This window comes from Puma concolor, chromosome E2 (assembly GCF_028749965.1).
Source record: "Puma concolor isolate L17-30 chromosome E2, mPumCon1.1.hap2, whole genome shotgun sequence".
Lineage (NCBI taxonomy): Eukaryota > Metazoa > Chordata > Mammalia > Carnivora > Felidae > Puma > Puma concolor.
The window spans coordinates 19,783,347-19,799,726 of record NC_141681.1 but is presented as its reverse complement, the minus strand read 5'-3'; the positions used below and the strand labels follow the sequence as shown (position 1 = coordinate 19,799,726).

General features: G+C 52.4%; 1 protein-coding gene across 1 annotated transcript; it reads right to left on the bottom strand.

Annotated features, from left to right (window-relative positions):
• Positions 1 to 1,543: 1,543 nt before the first annotated feature.
• LOC147573420 (uncharacterized) lies at positions 1,544 to 16,377 on the bottom strand. The gene is given in 7 exon segments (XM_086689233.1): positions 1,544 to 2,204; positions 2,294 to 2,511; positions 2,711 to 2,851; positions 2,990 to 3,205; positions 4,336 to 5,328; positions 13,114 to 13,215; positions 16,354 to 16,377. Coding segments are annotated over 7 exon segments (1,863 nt in total). The 3' UTR covers positions 1,544 to 2,035.
• Between the last annotated feature and the right edge of the window lie 3 nt (positions 16,378 to 16,380).

The following is a 16,380-nucleotide window of genomic DNA, read 5'->3' as shown; positions in this document are numbered from 1 at the left end:
GTGTGGTGGTGGCCACGGACAGGCAAGACCACTGGGGACAGAAAGTGGTGAGGGGTATTGGGCCCAGCTGGAGGTCAATCTCAGAGGCTAGCACACCAACCCACAGGGCAGGCTGAAAGCTGCCACCACTCTGACCTTCTCCGTGCCTCTCACTACCACTATTTCTCAACACCATCTCAGTACCTTTTTAACAGTATTGACCATCAACATGTTACCTTGAAAACTGATGAAATGGCATCTCTTTGGAGAATGTGCTGGGAGAGCACCTGCTTCTGACTCAGGCCTCCAGGGCCCAACATGCCCACTCCTACATTCAGAGACTTCCCACCACAGTTGGAATAGTTCAACTTGCTATTGAGTTCAAAATGGAAATCGAGGTCAGGATCCCAGATGCAGTTAAGCCTTCTAATAGCATCAGTTCCTCCTCCCCAATGTCTCCACTCCTTTGTCCAGGCCACCAACATCTTGGCAAGAATCTCCTGACTTCCTGCCTTGCTCCTCTGGTCCTCAATACCCCAAGTCTTTCTCAAACATGAAGTTGATCTGATTATACACTCACATGCACACTACCCCCAACCTGTATTTTTCAGTGCCTCCCTGTTGTCCATGGGATGATGGTCACAGTTTCCCAACTGAGCAGAGTTGAGCTAAGATGGGCTGCAGACACGTGGTTTATGCCATCTAATAAAAGGCCTGTGGCTTGCAGAGTTCTCTGTGCTTGATCCAAGCTGGCATCCTCCCTGCATCCTGTGAGACCCGCCCTTTCCTCCCCAGTGCCAGCTCTGGCCTGCACTGTGCATTTCCCTGGTCCTTTCTGATTGCCCTCTTCCTTCCCTTCTGCTCGCTTTTCACTGCCTTGAGTCTTTCCTTGATCTCCCAGGGTATGTTCATTGCTCCCCTGGGCTCCCAGTTCCAGGTGCTTCTCTATTTATGCATGCCCTGCACACTGGACTGTCCTTGTCTGTTGGCTAATTTGCCTCCCGCAATGACCGGGGCGCTGGGAAAGCTTTGGCACCTCTGAATCCCCACATAAAGTACAGTGCTGCAGGCACTCAGGCAGCCATGCTAGCTGTTCCTAGAACTGATGGATAGATGGACAAAGTGTGGGTGGACACATGAAGGGCCAAGTGGCTTCTCAGAGCTGCTGTTGAGAAGTCACTGGCACTGTTTAGGAGGTTGGACTAGATGCCCTCTAATGACCCTTCCAAGCCAGAGATCCTGTCCTCTCTCTTTTTTTCTTTCTGAAGACCACTGCATCCTTAATCATTGTGCTCCTCGGGTCTGTCTGGGATGTGCCTTTCCTGCAAGACATGCTTGGAGGCTCATGCTGGGAGAGGCCTCCAGGCTTCTAGTCTCCAACCATGTTGGGGAAGAAGTTAGGACTTGCTGGTGGTGCCTGTGGTGCTTTAGGTCAGGTGTAAGGAAGAAATTGTCTATGTGCCTCTGGTGTTTTGTCCACGTTGTCCCTGGGCTAGGCTGGGCTGCTTCAACTGAGGTAGGGAGGGGAGGGAGCCCTTTAGCCTGAGAACTTCAGACAAGGAGGTAAGATCTGGAATTTTTAATCTTGTTTGAGTTTACAACAAAGTCTGTGGCTTGGCTGCTAAAACTCCGTGCTGGTAAGGGCTGGGAGAGCTCCTTATAGGGAACAAGGTGAGGCACAGGCCTTCGGTGTGAGAAGTGGGCAGGGCAAGCGGCACAAGGTCGGCTCCTCCCCAACATCAGAGGCATCCCACCTGTGGGCCTGGCCTCCGGACCTAGGCCTGGTCAGGAGAGCAGGAGCTGGCATTTCTATGGGCCTGTGGCAGCAGCCTATAGCTGGAAGAGGCGCTTGCTGGGCTGTAGGGCAAACTGGAGCAGGAAGCCCCTTGTGCTGCCCCGGATTAGTTCTATCCCCAGTCCTAGAAAAAGAGTTTGTAGCTTGGGGTATGTGGCAGAGGAGGGTAGGAGGCATTCGGTCAAACTGCAGGTCAAGAGGTCAGGGCTGGGGACTCAGGGCAATGGAGGCTGAGCCAAAGGGTTGGTTACTGACCTGCCCCTAGAGCGTCAAGGTCAGGTCAGCCCCTCCCACGAAGCGGGACTGGATGCAGGCCACCTGGGGCAGTTGGGCTTGGAAGTGCCTGATGGCAGCCATGCTGATACCAGGGCACATGGACACATCTAACATCCGGAGCTGCTTGCACGCCTGCCCAATGGTATCCAGAGTTCTGTGGGGAGGCCTCCAGTGAGTGCCTGACCTGGCATGGGGACCCAGCCCAGCCCCTGTACTGACTTGTGGCATCATCAGACAACTCACTGCTCTGTGAGCTGACTGCAGCTGGATAGGTTGAGGTGCCGCAGCCTCGGCCAGGAGCTGGCTGCCTGGGCCCAGCCCTCATCACTGAGGAGGCTGCAGTGACTCAGCACCAAGTGCTCCAGGCTGGGGCAGCCCTTGGCCACAGCCACCAAACCCTTGTCTGTGAGTGCTGGCAACAGGCTCAGTGACAGTTGCCTCAGCTGGGGGAACCGGAGCACCTGCTAGGATGGGGTGAGGAGTGGGAGGGTATGATAGGGCACTGGAGCCCAGGGCTCTTCCAGGTTCCCCCACCCCCAGCCAGAGGTAGCAGAAGCCAAAGAGAATGGAACTTCTTCCAAGCAAAGAGTGGGTTGGCCTGGGCCTGGGTCTAGTGCCAGGATCATCAGCCTATCCACACCTCCAGTCCCAATCCCACACCTTGGCCAAACTGGCATCAGTTAGCTTGATGCAGGCTGTGAGGTCCAACTCCTGCAAGGCCTGCAGCATGAGCAGGGAAGGGCCCTGTGGCTGGGGAGGCTCTTTGGGGCCTGAGGCCTGATGCTCCAACTCTTGATGTAGCTGTGGGAAGAGGCTCCTGCTTCTCAGGTTCCTCCTGAGTTTGGCCCTCAAATGGTCCTAGAGAGACATTCAGGAGGGGCAGGGGGTGGGGGTGGGTAGCTGAATCCAGGGACCGCCCCTGCCTTCCATGACCTGCACCTGGGGCTCCTGTGTAGGCTCTTCACTTGGTTCCCCCAGCCCCAGAAGTCCCCAGTCTCGGAGCTCCTTGCACCAGGCCAGGCGCAGGACTGAGAGGTGGGTTAGGTAGGCACAGATGGCCTGCAGGGTCCTGTTGGTGAGGGCCACACAGGAAGATAAGTCTAGCACCCTGAGGCTTGGGCTCAGCACTGAGATCAGGGAGAGCACTGAGGCATCCTAGGAGGGAAGTGGAAAAGGGAGAGAGCAATGAGCAGGTGACTTCTGCAAGGGTCCCTATGCAGGTTCTACTCAAGATTCCAGCCCCACAGGCAACAGAGAGCTACCAGTGGGTCCATAGAGGGAAGCAACAATGTCCCTGTGTTGGTGAAAGGTAGGGACACCAGGAGGAGTTTGCTGGAGGACAAAGGCCTAGATTGTCTGGGGCAGGAAGGATGCAGGTGGAAGTTTCTAAAGTATCTGCCCTGCCTGTACTCCAGGCCCCTCCTGAAGGTGTGGGCTAAGGCAGCCCTCTGACCACAGCTTATTGGACCCTCATTGGACATCTGACCCTAGCTGAGCCAGTCAGGTATGCTCCCTCTAGAATGTGAAGCAGAACTCTGAGGTCACTGTGGGGGTAGGGCTGCCACCTGCCAGAAGCAGGAGCTAAGGGCAGAGTAGAGGAAGCTGGTTTGTAAAGAGATGCAGAGATACGTGGGAGAGCTGATAAAGAGACACATGGCGGTAACAGGAAGACAGAGTGGGGCAGGGCAAGAGAAGCACTTGTGGGGGAAAGGAGACGGTGTTCAGGTTGGAATGCCCTGGGTACATTGACAGTTTGAAGGAATGATCCACTAAAGAGGGAGAGACTGATATTGCCAAGTTAGGGATGCCACCCAGAGGGACAGGGCTGAGTCCTAATGAACTGGCTGCAGCCAAGAAATGACCCTGTGACATATCATATTACCTCTGTCAGGCCCTGCCTGAGCAACCTCCCTGTGTAACCTCGGTGCCCATTCCCTGCAGACCCCTTCTTTCATCTTTCCTGCCTCCAGAACGAACACCTGCACTCAGTACCCCTACCCAGACTGCCCGGGTCACCGAGCACTTTGCATACGAGGTGTGTGCCACCTTGTGGGCTGGGCCAGCCTGGTGTCCTGGACTTCCCTCCATGCAGGCACACAGTAGGGGCTGAGCGGGAGAGTGCTGGCAGCAGCACTGTCTGTCCAGGCTCCTTTTCCCTTGTGTCCTAAGTTCTGTTCTCACTACTGTTCCTTGGACATAAACATTGGGCAGTTCCTCCCTGCTGCCACATGTGCAACTCCCCCAGCCACAGCCCTGGAGAGGAAGGAAGGAGATGGTGTGCTCACCTTGAGTGAGGCGCAGTAGGCCAGGCTGAGGGAGGCCAGTGGGGCTGGAGCTCTGTGCCCTGAACCCAGGGCCTGAGCCAGGCCCCACCCACTCACCAGGCAGCACTCTGCCAGGTCCAAGCTCTGCAGCTCCTGCAGGCACCCCAGGGCCGTACATCCTGCGTCTGTCAGCCGCTGCAGCTTCCTCAGGCTGAGGTGCTGCAGGTGCCCCAGGCCCCGGCTTATGGCCACGAGTGCCCCGTCAGCCAGTCCTGAGCAGCCGCCGAGGTCCAGGGAGATCAGGCCCGATTGCAGGTGGCAAAGGGCAGCCACAGCCTCTGTGGAGAGGTCCTGGCAGCCATGCAGGCTCAGTTCCTGCAGCTGCAGCCCGGCCACCTGACCCAGGGCCTGCAGGGCCTCAGGGAGCAAGCCAGTGCCACTCAGGTCCAGGGCATGCAGCCTACCAGCCCTTTCCTTCACGAACCGCAGCAGGTTGTGGAAGGAGAGTTGGGAGGGGGAGGAGTCTTGGGGGCCAAGAGAGCCCCAGGCTGGGCCAATTTCAAAGGTGAGGTGACAGTAGGCCAAGGAGAGGCGCTCCAAGCTGGGGGCACAGCTGCTGAGCCGGTTGAAGCTGAGGTCGGTCAGGTCCCACAGGCCAGCCAAGTTGAGCTCACAGAGGCCACTCAACACTTGCTGGACCCGCTGTGCCATCTCGGGCTGAGCTAGTAGCATGCCCGATGTGAAGAGGCTGTTGCAGCCACTGAGGTCAAGGATACACAGGGCTGGGCAGCCTAGGATCAGGGCCACAAAGGCGGCCTCCGAGGGGCTGCCCCCACTGAGGCACAAGCTCTGCAGATGCGGGCCCAAGTGGTAGGCAACACACTCCAGCACCTCATGCGAAGCTAGTGAGTCATCCAGGTTGGTCAGGCTGATGCAGGTGATGCCCCTGAGGCCCAGGCTCTTGATGGCCAGGAGGGAGGCAGAGGACACGGGGATGTTGTACTGCACATTGGTCTAAGGGGCAGCAATAGGACTGGGGTTAGCCCTCTGGCTTCAGAGAGGGTTGGCCATCAGGTCTCTGAAGCCAGAGATCAGGGAAGGACCCTGTCACAATGGAGACCGCTGTGCTGTGCGGTGTCATGTGTGGTCGAAGGGGACAAGTCACTCTGGGGCTCAAAGGGGATGACTTGAGGGGAGGAAGGTTAGTGATGGATGGGACTGGATGCCTACAGAGGGGTGGGGCATTGGCATGCTGGGGACAGGGGGCTGGGGGTGGCCTAGAGGAGAGCCAGTGAAGCCCCCAGGAGGCAGAAGGACAAAGTATGATAGATCCCAAACTTTGGGCCTTTCAGAAGGTGGCCCTGAGACCCACAGACTCAGCTCCTACTCCAGAGAGTCAGAGCTCAGCATTAGCTAAGCAACCAGCCTCCTTCGCTTTCTCGAGCATATAAATAGCCCTCAGAACAGCCGAAGGCAGTAAGAAGCAAAGCAATTGTCACCACCACGCCCTGGGTGGCCCAGGTGCCAGAAGTCTAGGGCAGGCAGTGAGGCCTTGGTCCCCTGGTGGCTTCAGTATCTTAGCCACATGAATGTTTGCAAAAATGGGTTTTGTGTGTCAGCAAAAATGTGTGCATACATGTATGCAAATGTGTGTGCGCACCAACATGTGTGGGTCCTGCAGGTTCCAGAGTTCAAGATGTGCTTGAGATCCCTGGGGTTCATCTCTGGAGTGTCCATCTTCTTTGTCCAGGTAAGGAAGGAGAAGTCTCCTATTTCTGTGGTCAGAAGCTAAGAGAATGAATCTTGTGGTGCCAAGAAAGTGGGGCTGGCCCTGCTGTGGAGGAACAGGGGAGAGTGGAGAGTCCATGGCTGGTGTGGGGTGGAGCTCAGAGGCGAGCTCAGGGTTAAGTGAGGAGAACAGGCTGGCTTGCGTAGACATTTGGGGAGTCCCAGTTTTCACAGAAACTTCCCTGATTTTGTGCCAAAGGGAAGTTGGGACAGGTCTGTGAGGAACAGGTATGGGGGAGGTTTTTTCTTCCTTTGATGGAAGCCCAGGGTGCAGGCAAGCAGTACTCAACAGCTCTTGCTTTAATCCATCAACATGATCCCAATGCAGGAAAGCAAGCTCTCTAAAAAACCTGTCCTGTAAGTTACTGCAAGAACAAGCGATGTTCCCCACTTCTACCCCACAGAATATCATCAAAAGGAAGTCAGAAAGGTAGAAATGACACATAATACACACTCCTACAAGACACTTATTACAGGATTCTCCCAGGAAGACACATGAAACTCATTCCCGGGTACAGAAACTAGGCTGGCTTCTGTCACAGAGAGAAACAGATACCTATGGCTGTCATCATGGGAAGGAGTGTGTGGTGAGAAATGGGGGCCTGGGGCACCTGGCTGGCTCAATCGGCAGAGCACGTGACTCTGGATCTCAGGGTCATGAGTTCAAGCCCCACTTTGGGCATGGAGCCTAAAAGGAAGGGAAGGGAAGAAATGGGGGCTGGCTCCTGACTACTTCCACGGGAATCAGGGGTCAAACCGGGCTCCCTGTCCAGATCCCATTCCAGGAATGTAGGGATTGTGGGCCAGAGGATCACTTCCCACAGCCCCCTCTCGTGGACACTGGGAGACAATGGAGTAGTGGGAACCCCAAGGGCCTGCGTCCTTCTCTAAGATTTAAGGAGAGTGGGAAGATCCCACTGGGTGGGGAAGGTGATACAAAATGATGAAAAGAGCAGGGAGAAAAGGTTCTAGAAGAGAATGGTAAAGCAGACCTCCAGCCATTTGAAAGCCCTGCCTGACAGAGGAAGCAGTCTGATGATGAAGAGTATGCTGTGGCTGCCAAGCGCAGAGCAGGGCTGGCTGCCGAGGCAGTACTACCTCCACCTTCACATCTTGTGCCCCCACCCTCCCACCCCCAGGGGCCTGCCGTAGTCCTTGTTTCTCTTGCTTCCTGAGCCTTGGCAGCCAGGAATGTTCTCATGTTCTTCCCTCTCCCACAACCTCCCTATGAACAGGCAGATGAACAGCTGAGGGGGGGCAATGGTACTCAGCCTAGAGTCCAAGTCCAGGGTTGGTTGGTGGCAATAAAACCCATCAAATAAAGGCACAGGACCTGATGTAAAGCAGGTCTTAGCAGCTACTGGGAGGGGTGTGTGTGTGTGTGTGTGTGTTGAGACTTAAGACCGCCTCCTTGCTCCCCACTGTTTTTCTTGGTGGTGTGGGGGCAGCCTCTAAGCCATCACCCAGGTGGTCTGCCTTAGACTCAAAGTGCAGGTGCCCAGGAGCAGCCTTTTAGTGATATTTTTCATTTGTGGGGAGCAGAGCAGCAGACAGAAGAAGCAGGCTCCTGGATTCTGGTCTTTAGCCCCAGTGTAGGAAGGTACCCTTCCTAGGCCCTAGGAAGATGCTTCTAGAGGTCCAAAGGAGGACTGCAAGCATATCTGCTCTAGTTCCAGCTGCCTCATCCACAAAGGAGCCAACTAAGCCCCATGTCCTTTTTTCACAATGCTGGCATCTTAACAGTCAATGCCAAGTCATTTGGAAAATGCCCTAAATCTGCTAAAAGGGGCACATATCCCTTGACTGTGAGAGGCCAAGACTTCATTGTACCTAATGAAGCCCTGAGCTGAAACTGCAGGCTTGTGGGCAAGATTGGAAACCCATCTGATAGAGAAATGGCTCTCCCATCTGCTGGCAGAGGGATCCCAAACGGCATGCTGTTCTCCAGAAGAAAGTGTATGCTCTGGCACCCAGGGGCTTTGGTCTATAGAGAGGAGCTAGACCTTGGGGGTCATTTCCAGAGGCTCCTGGGGGCCTTTATAAACACCCCAAGCAAGAGAAGGCAGTGGAGGGCAGAAGCTGAGCTGTCCTGAGTTCTTCACAGAGACCAACCCAGTGGCAGGCAACCAGGCTCTCACCGGAATGGGCAGATCCTGTGTTGGGGGGAGGGCAGGGGGGCACTGCCTTTGTCTACCTTCTTATTTGAGAAAAACTGGGATTAAGTGGGGGTAGGTCAGGGAGAATAACAAGTCATCAATCCAGCATCCTAGCTTGGCCTGGTGAGGCATGAATGAACCCCAGTCATGCTTTGGTGAACCAGTATCTTTGGTAGCACATACTAGCAGGGGGCGCTGCTTCCTTATCAACCTGCCCACATATGAGCCCTGGAAGATGGTTCCTGACAATGAATTCTGAAAATTGCTCTCTGGGACATGGTTGTGGTGGGATGTCAGCAGAACCCTAGATGCCATGTACCTGTGGCCTGGCCTTCCAGTGCTCCCAGCCCGGGTGGGGCTGAGTTTTGCAGAGCCACCAAATAGGTCTTTGTCAGCATCCCATCTAGGCCTCACAGTCAGCTGGAGGAGCCCCAGTGCTGAGATGGTGGATTCTACGATCTCAAACTCTGCCCTGGCCTCTTTCTCCTCACTCCCTTATCCTATTCTAATCTATTCCTTCCTGACTGCCCACTTTTCTTCTCCTGCCCTCTCCTTATTTGCTGGACTCAAAGAACCTCTGCCCTGATTACTTCTCCTTGGGGTCCTGTGGCCCTGCCTGCCATGCTGCTGTGCCCATTCTTCTTGCCCCCAGCCCTGCCAGGGACTATGAGACTGCTGCCTCCTCTGGGTCTATGCTGGGAGTACAGAATTCTGCCTGTGGAAGCCACAGTCTCCCCTCTTGCCTCCCCCACTGCCACCTCCTCCCCACCTTCTGGCTCTCTTCTCATCCCTCTCAAGGTTTCTCTCCATGCCCACCATTCTCTCCAGCCCCTGACACAAGTGCACCACCCTCCCCTCACTCCAACCTTCCCAGAGATGACCTGTTGTGTTTCAGAGAGAAGCCAAAGCCATCAGGTGGGAAGGCCCTCCCTTTGCCCTGTTCATATTCACCAGTTGTCAGGACCCATCCTAATCTCCTTCCCTCTCTTGCTCCTAATCCCCTTCTCTGGGCCTACTGGGCCTGCCCCACCTTCTTCCATAGTAACCCGCAGTCCACTGCTCCTTCCTCAGTTTACAAATGCCCCAGAGTCACAAAAAAGGCCTCCCTTGATCCTGCCTCCCTCTCCTCATTACTCCTGCTTCTCCCCTTTCCTCTGACGTCAGGTCTCTTGGAAGCATGTGGGCACACCTATACCTGAGCTAGCCGCCTTTTTACCCCTTGCCTCACCCACTTACCCCTCCCATCCAGCAAGGTCATCAACACCTGGGGGCTCCTCTCAGACCTCCTACAAGTGTCCTTTCTGCCATGCCACCTGCTGTGGATGGCCAGTTTCCTCCATGCTATGTCCCACTGGGGGCTCTGTGGCTCTGCCTGCCTGGCTCTCCTCCTACTGTCTAGCTTGTTTCCCATCAGCCTCTTTTGGGGTCACCAAAGAAGAGAGAGAGTGAGTTCCTCATGGTATGTTCCACCCCACCACACACACACACACGTACGTGCACACACTCTCTGCTGTTCTCCCTGTGCGCCCTGGCAGACTGCACTTCATCCCAGTCCAACGACTTTATTTGCGGACCCTGGGAATTAGTTACCCGATGGAACTTGCCAGATACACAGGTGTAACATGACCACGTCTGAATTCACTGTCTTATCCCCCACCGATGCCCCTTTTTCTTAACTCTTAGTGCCCTCTACCAAGTCACCCAAGTCAGAGATCTGGGAGCCATTCTAGACCCTTCTCTCACACTCCACATTCATGGTGACCAAAGTCCCTTCCATCTTATCTCTCTGACACACTGTAGCATGCATGTCCCTCTGCTCCTGCCTCATAGCTTGTGCCCTAGATCAGGTTCCTGTATTGTCTCTCAGAAATACATTACAGCAGTTGTCCCCTTTTGAAGGTCCTGGCCCTCAGTCTTTCTGGCTCCATTCTAGTCTTGGTACTGTCACCAGGTGATCCTTATAAAAGGCAAATTGACCATGCTCTTCAGACCCCTTGAAGGTTCTCTACTCCATGCGACGGAGGCTGAGCTTCTCTGCCAGCACTGGAGCCCTGCCTACTTCTTTGCGCCCAGCTTTCCCACACCTGCCCCCGCTCCCCCTCCCTCCCGCCCCCAGCCCTGGCTCTGGGAATGGCACTTCTTATTGGTGCCTCATGGTGCCATGCCTCCACTTGGCTGCTTTTTCTGTTTGGTTGTAGTGATGAGTGTGAGGGTTGTCTCACCTCTCACCTACTCCTATTTGTCTATTTGGCAAATATTTATTCCCCTCTCTAGCCTCATCCCAGGCATGCCCTTCTCCATGAAGTCTTTTCTGAATCTTCTCTGATCCCCTGTGTCCCACACAAGACTCCAAATGCAGCACTACTACTACCTACCCACTCCTTTGGCTTGTGCTTACTACCAACTCACAAGTGCTGTGCCTCCCCCAGCCCTGCAGCCCTAGGGCCCAGCACAGGGCTAGGCACAGACAGGCAGCATCAGTATCTGAGTGAGTGAGGGCTCTCTGAGCAGCTCTGGTAACTCTCCCACTTCCTTCTGTCCTGGAAGATTCCAAGCCTTTGTGCTGAGGCCCCTGCCTCTACCTCTCTTTTTACTTCCCTATGACAATGTGGCCCCCAGATTCACCCAGCAAAGAGGCCACTAGCTTCAGAGGAGCTTCCTCAGCAAACTGCTCCACACTGCCACTTCCTGAGAAGCGACATCCTCCCCACCCTATCGAAGACCAGGCCTGTATCACCTCAGGTGGCATCCACCATTTCTCACCTCTCTTCTTCATTCATTCACATTCGCCCCTCCTTTATTACTCTCCGCAGCATAAGAACACATTTGAGACTTCTCCCAATGAAAGTCCTTTTGTCAAGTCCCCTCAACCTCTCATCATTGCCCCATTTATTTCCTTCCTTTCGTGGGGAAATTTCTTGCAAAGGAGGTCAACTGTCTACACTGTCCTTCTTATCTCATTCATTCCTCCACACACCTGGCTTTTCCTCCAGATGCCAAGTGTTGCTGAAGTCACTGGGGACCTCTCTGGACATTGGACATCACAGACACTATCTGCTCTTTATTTTCTGGACTCTTCATGGGATATGACACTGTCAGTCATCCACTCAACACTGTAAATGCTCTCCACTTATGACTTCTGCCCCCTCTTCTCACTGGAATCTCCTCTATGCCTCACTGGTGCCTCCTCCATACCACACCCTTAGACTGGTGTACTCCCCCTGGGGATTCTGTGGCCCGCTCTTCCTATGGATCGTCATGTGCTCCCTGGGGCAAGTTACTTAGATCCATGTTTCAACCTCTACCCATTCTGTAATGATACCCAACTCTGTATTTATTACTGAGACACTTCTCTTGAACTCCTCATTCAGAAATTCAACAACCAACTGCATCTCACCATCTTGATGTCTCATACTTCAATTTTCCACAAGTCCAACTATCTTTACACACTAACTAAGCTCAATGATACAGGACAGATTACATGACAACAGACCCTATGTGTATACACACATTTAATGTGTGACAGAGGAGAAGTCCAACCCAGAAAGGAAGGGGAAGATTATATATAAATGGTATGAGGGCTATTTGAAAACTAATTAGTTTAGTTTCTTATCTGACAGCATAAATCAAAATAAATTTTGCCAATTAAAAAAATTACTATAAAAATTGAAACCATAAAATAGAAGAAAAAATTGTGTTGTGAACTTAAAACCTCTCTAAAAAATAGAGTCTAATAAAAAAAAGGAGAGAAATATGAGGTACATCAAATCACTGAGGAGGCAAGGGGTCTCCAAATTTAAAAAGCAAGAAAACAAAAGATGTTCAGGATCCACAACATAGAAATTTAACCTCTGTATCTCATAAATAAGCACATACCTACAAATCAAATTCAAAGGCAAATATGTTAGGAATATATTTCAATGAATATGTAAAAGATTAATCTCTTTAATATATAAAAGGTTCATACAAATGGATAAGGAAAATACTACGATGCTAATGATTAAATGGATAAAGAACGTGAATAAACAAGAGAAGGAAATAGAAGTGGTCAGCTAATGAGAAAACTGTTCAACCTCAGGAATATTCAAAGAAGTCAAAATTAAAACAAACAAGGAGCTTTCACTGCTTGCCTTTCAAACTGTCACAGATGTCTGCACGCACTTCTGAGCTGGGCTGTCTCCCCAACCCCGACTCACCCTCTCCAGTCCACTCTGCACTGCAGAGATCTAAGACACATCACACCTTGTCACTCCCCTGCCTTAACATTCCTTTAAAGGCTCCGTGATGGTAATCAGGATGGAACCCCAGCAATAGTGCCAGTTTGCAGCCTGACCTCTCTTTAGCTTCATCTCCCACCACTTCTATCTAAGTTCTAGTCACATGGAACTTGTGTGGTCTTATCCAGAACTGTTTCACACCTTGGCGCCTTCACCTGTGCTGTTACCAGTATGGAAGACCAACCTTCACCCTTATCCTATTCCATGAGGAAACTTTCCCTGATGCTGCTGCTCTCCTTTGGATGCCCTTCTTCCTGTTCTTGTTGCACCCTTCATTCCAATGTCATAGCACCCAACACACGACATCACGATCACTAACGTACTTGTCTTTCTCCTTCACTGGACTATGAGCTCCTCTGGGCAGGGGACTATGTCTTATTCATCTGTAAAGTCCCAGCACTGTACCCAGAGCCAACTATGTATGAATGTAACATATGTGTGAACAAGTGTGCATGGATAGATGGATGGATGGATGGATGGATGGATGGATGGATGGATGGATGATGTATGAGCAGGGCCACAAGCAAACTGAAGTGACAGACAACTGAGAATGGGCCAGATGAGGGTGGCCACCTTACCTCCCGAAGAGCATTCTGGGCTGCACAGTACCAAGCCTGACTCACGAGGGAGGCCTCTTTCTGATCTGACAGAGGCAGGAAGCTCAGAATATATGTGAGCATCTGAGGGAAAAAGACAGGACATTGGAAACTGTAAGAACTGGGGGCCTTTGGAACCTTCTCCACCTGGTAGAATAGTAGGTCTGAGGGGACTGGAATACTGGCTTCTAGTTGGTCTTTAATCCTAAGCTTCATGGGATCTTCACTTCCCCTCTCCAGCCTCTAAGGATCTTTCCTGTGAACAAACCATTCCTGAGCCCCGCCTGGATGCAGGTTTGTATTGATTGATAAAAAGCAAACTTCCCACTCAGTTTGGTAAAAAGAGCCTGGGCACTGGGACTAGATAAACCTAGTTCAATTGCTTATCTATCACCTGCCCTCTCTGAGTCTTGTTTTTCTAATCTGTAAAATGGCAAATGTAGTGAGATCTAAATGGGTTATGGTGAGCATCAAGTAACGTAGTAAAGGGTCTGGCATAGGACCTCAGACACAGCAAGTCAGATCTCCTCCTCTGATCTTCAGAAGCCACACCCCATCCACCTGCCATCACAGGTCAGGCTCTGGGTCTTCCCTCTTTCCCCATCTTCTCCACTGCCAACCTGCTTTCTCAGCTGGCTGTTAAGCTATGATCCCAGCAGGACCCAGCCCAGGTGCTCAGGCCGTCACTCCACACATGCTCTGTGAGGCTGGAGGCCCTATAAGGGACTGGGAATGGAGTCGCCTGTGAGGACAGGAATGATCTAATATTAACTATTCTTTTCTTCTGGAATCTTCTCTCCTGGACCATTGTGACACTGTGTTTTCCAGGGCTCCACTCACCACTCCAATTGCCCTGTTTCCGGATTCTTCTGTGGCACCCAGGGTTCAGACCTGGGTCTTTCAATCTGAGGTTTATTTCCAAGGATAATAAATTTGTTTGCATGGCTTCAACAGTTACCTCTACAGGAATAACCAACAATTCAATATCCCCCTATTGTCTCATCATTCATGTGCTGGTCCAGTGTTGCCAATTGTCCACAGGATCCTTCATGTAAATGTTTTACTATCACCTTTATCTCAACCAAAATTCATATTCTCAGTCTAAAGCATCCCTTATTCCCAACTTTCCAGTATCTGAACTTCAATGCCAACAGTGCATCTTACCTGAAGACCTTGATACTTTGAACTCTTCGTGCTCTTCTGTCCCTTGCTGTCAGATACAGGTGTACAGCACAAGCTTTAGGCCAGGCTAACTTAGACTCATTCAAATCCCCACTCTACTGCTTCTGAGCTCTGTGACTTATGTGGCCTCAGTCAAGGTAATTGACCTCTCTCAGCTTCAGTTTCCATACCATACACATATATACAGGTATATATACATATATTTAATAGATATAATGTGCTTGACAACTAGTAGATGTTCCATAAATGGTTGCTGGATTGCTGCTACTAATATTTTTACCACTGAAACTTTAGAACCTCAGCAGCCCAGATCTTCATTACCCCAGACGTGGGGCGCTTCTACAATCTCCCACCTGCCTCCAGGCTCATCCTTGCTAGTCATTCTGCACACTGCAACAAGGTTAACTTTCCTAAAAAAAAAAACAGCATTCAGTCTTAGGATATCCCTGATGAAAACCTGCAGGGTACCCTAATGCCCTGAGGACAAAATCTCCACTCTTGGGTCAGCACTGCCAGGCCCTATGCCTGACCGGATCCCTGATTCCAGAGCTTCCCCAGTTCAGTCTCCCCACTGTCCTATAAACATAGCATGCCTATTACTTTTTGCCTATGTGGGTCTCTTTCCTGGAATGCCCTTCCTTAACCTTGACCTCACCAGTGCATTCTAATCTCTTCTTCCTTTCTTTGATTCCTAGCACCAGAAGGTACTCAGCCAATACTTACTGGATTGAACTAAAGATGGACAGTCCTATATCTCTATTTTCATCAAAGCCCTCTACCTGTATTTTCACCAAAGGTTTGCTAAGGGAAGGGATGGGGAGATAAAGCAGATCACTTTACCTGAGAGAAGTACTGGGGACTGGGGAAAACAGCCTTCTAGGCCAGGAAGGCTAGGCATGGGGAAGAGAACACTGATGAGATTGGGACTGACTAAGCCCCCAATCCCAGGGGAAGGCAGGGAAGCCTATCTGAGCCAAGTTAAGACAGTGGCCATCCTGTCTTCTGGGGCTCAGCAACCAACCCAAAAAGCAAAGGGAGAAGGCAGTACACCTGTCCTCTCTGAGGGGAGGGAGCATGATTCTTTGAACTGAGAAGGGGGTAGCTTTTCTAGAGGGAAGAAGAGGCAGTGATAAGGATGAAGAGGCCATCCCATGAACCCCATCCTAAGGGGCTACTAGAGATAAAACTGGTCATTCCTAGGATCTATGGAGATGGAACAAACATCCTCTGGAGCCCAGGAGATAAAGGATGCCATGGCAGGGGAGTCAGCGGAGTGGGAGCTGTCTTATTCTTGCTAAGGAGAAGGACCACCGTTCCAGGGCCAATGAGTAAAGGGTGACTTGCCTCTCACGGACAGCAGGAGGGGGCTGCCAACTCTCAAGGCAAAAGGGATGGAGAGACCATCCCAAGAGACCACTGGCAACAAAACCTGTTCTCTGTCTCTGGCCAATGGCGACAGAGTGCTCTTGCTCCAGGCTAAGGAAAAGGCGCAAACATCCCATGGGGTGAAGGAGGTAGGGGCAGCCATCACTAGGGGCCTAGGGAGTGGGGAGCAAGCCTGTCTTCGGTGAAGTAATTCAGCGACTGTGCCTGGAATTGATTGAAGGGGGCAGTCTGCTTCCCACCGCCAGGGGGAGGGGCAAAGGGAATGAAGTGATCACCCCAAAGAGGCCAACGAGGATACGGCCGGTTACCCTTCGGGGACGATTGTATGAAACGGACATCTTCCAGAACTGAGGGGGAAGGGGCGGCCATCTCTAGAGAGGCGGGTAGGCTGAGACCCTGTCCTGGTTGAGGTGACGAGGCAACCAAATCGTGGGGCCGATGGGGGTGAAGAGAATGGTTCCCCCAAGCTAAGGTGATAGGGTGGCCCAAAGGCGGGGCCGTTACCCATAGCCAGCAGATCCTGGGATCTCCCCGGCGGGTCGTTTCAACCAGGCGGGCAGAGCCGGGCGAGCTGTCTGACAGCCCCTCCCCACAGCCCGGGACCCCGAGGGCGGAGCCTGTCCCAAGCTAAGCCTGAGGGCGGACTCCTCTCACCTCCTAGGGCAGCGACTCCGCCATCGC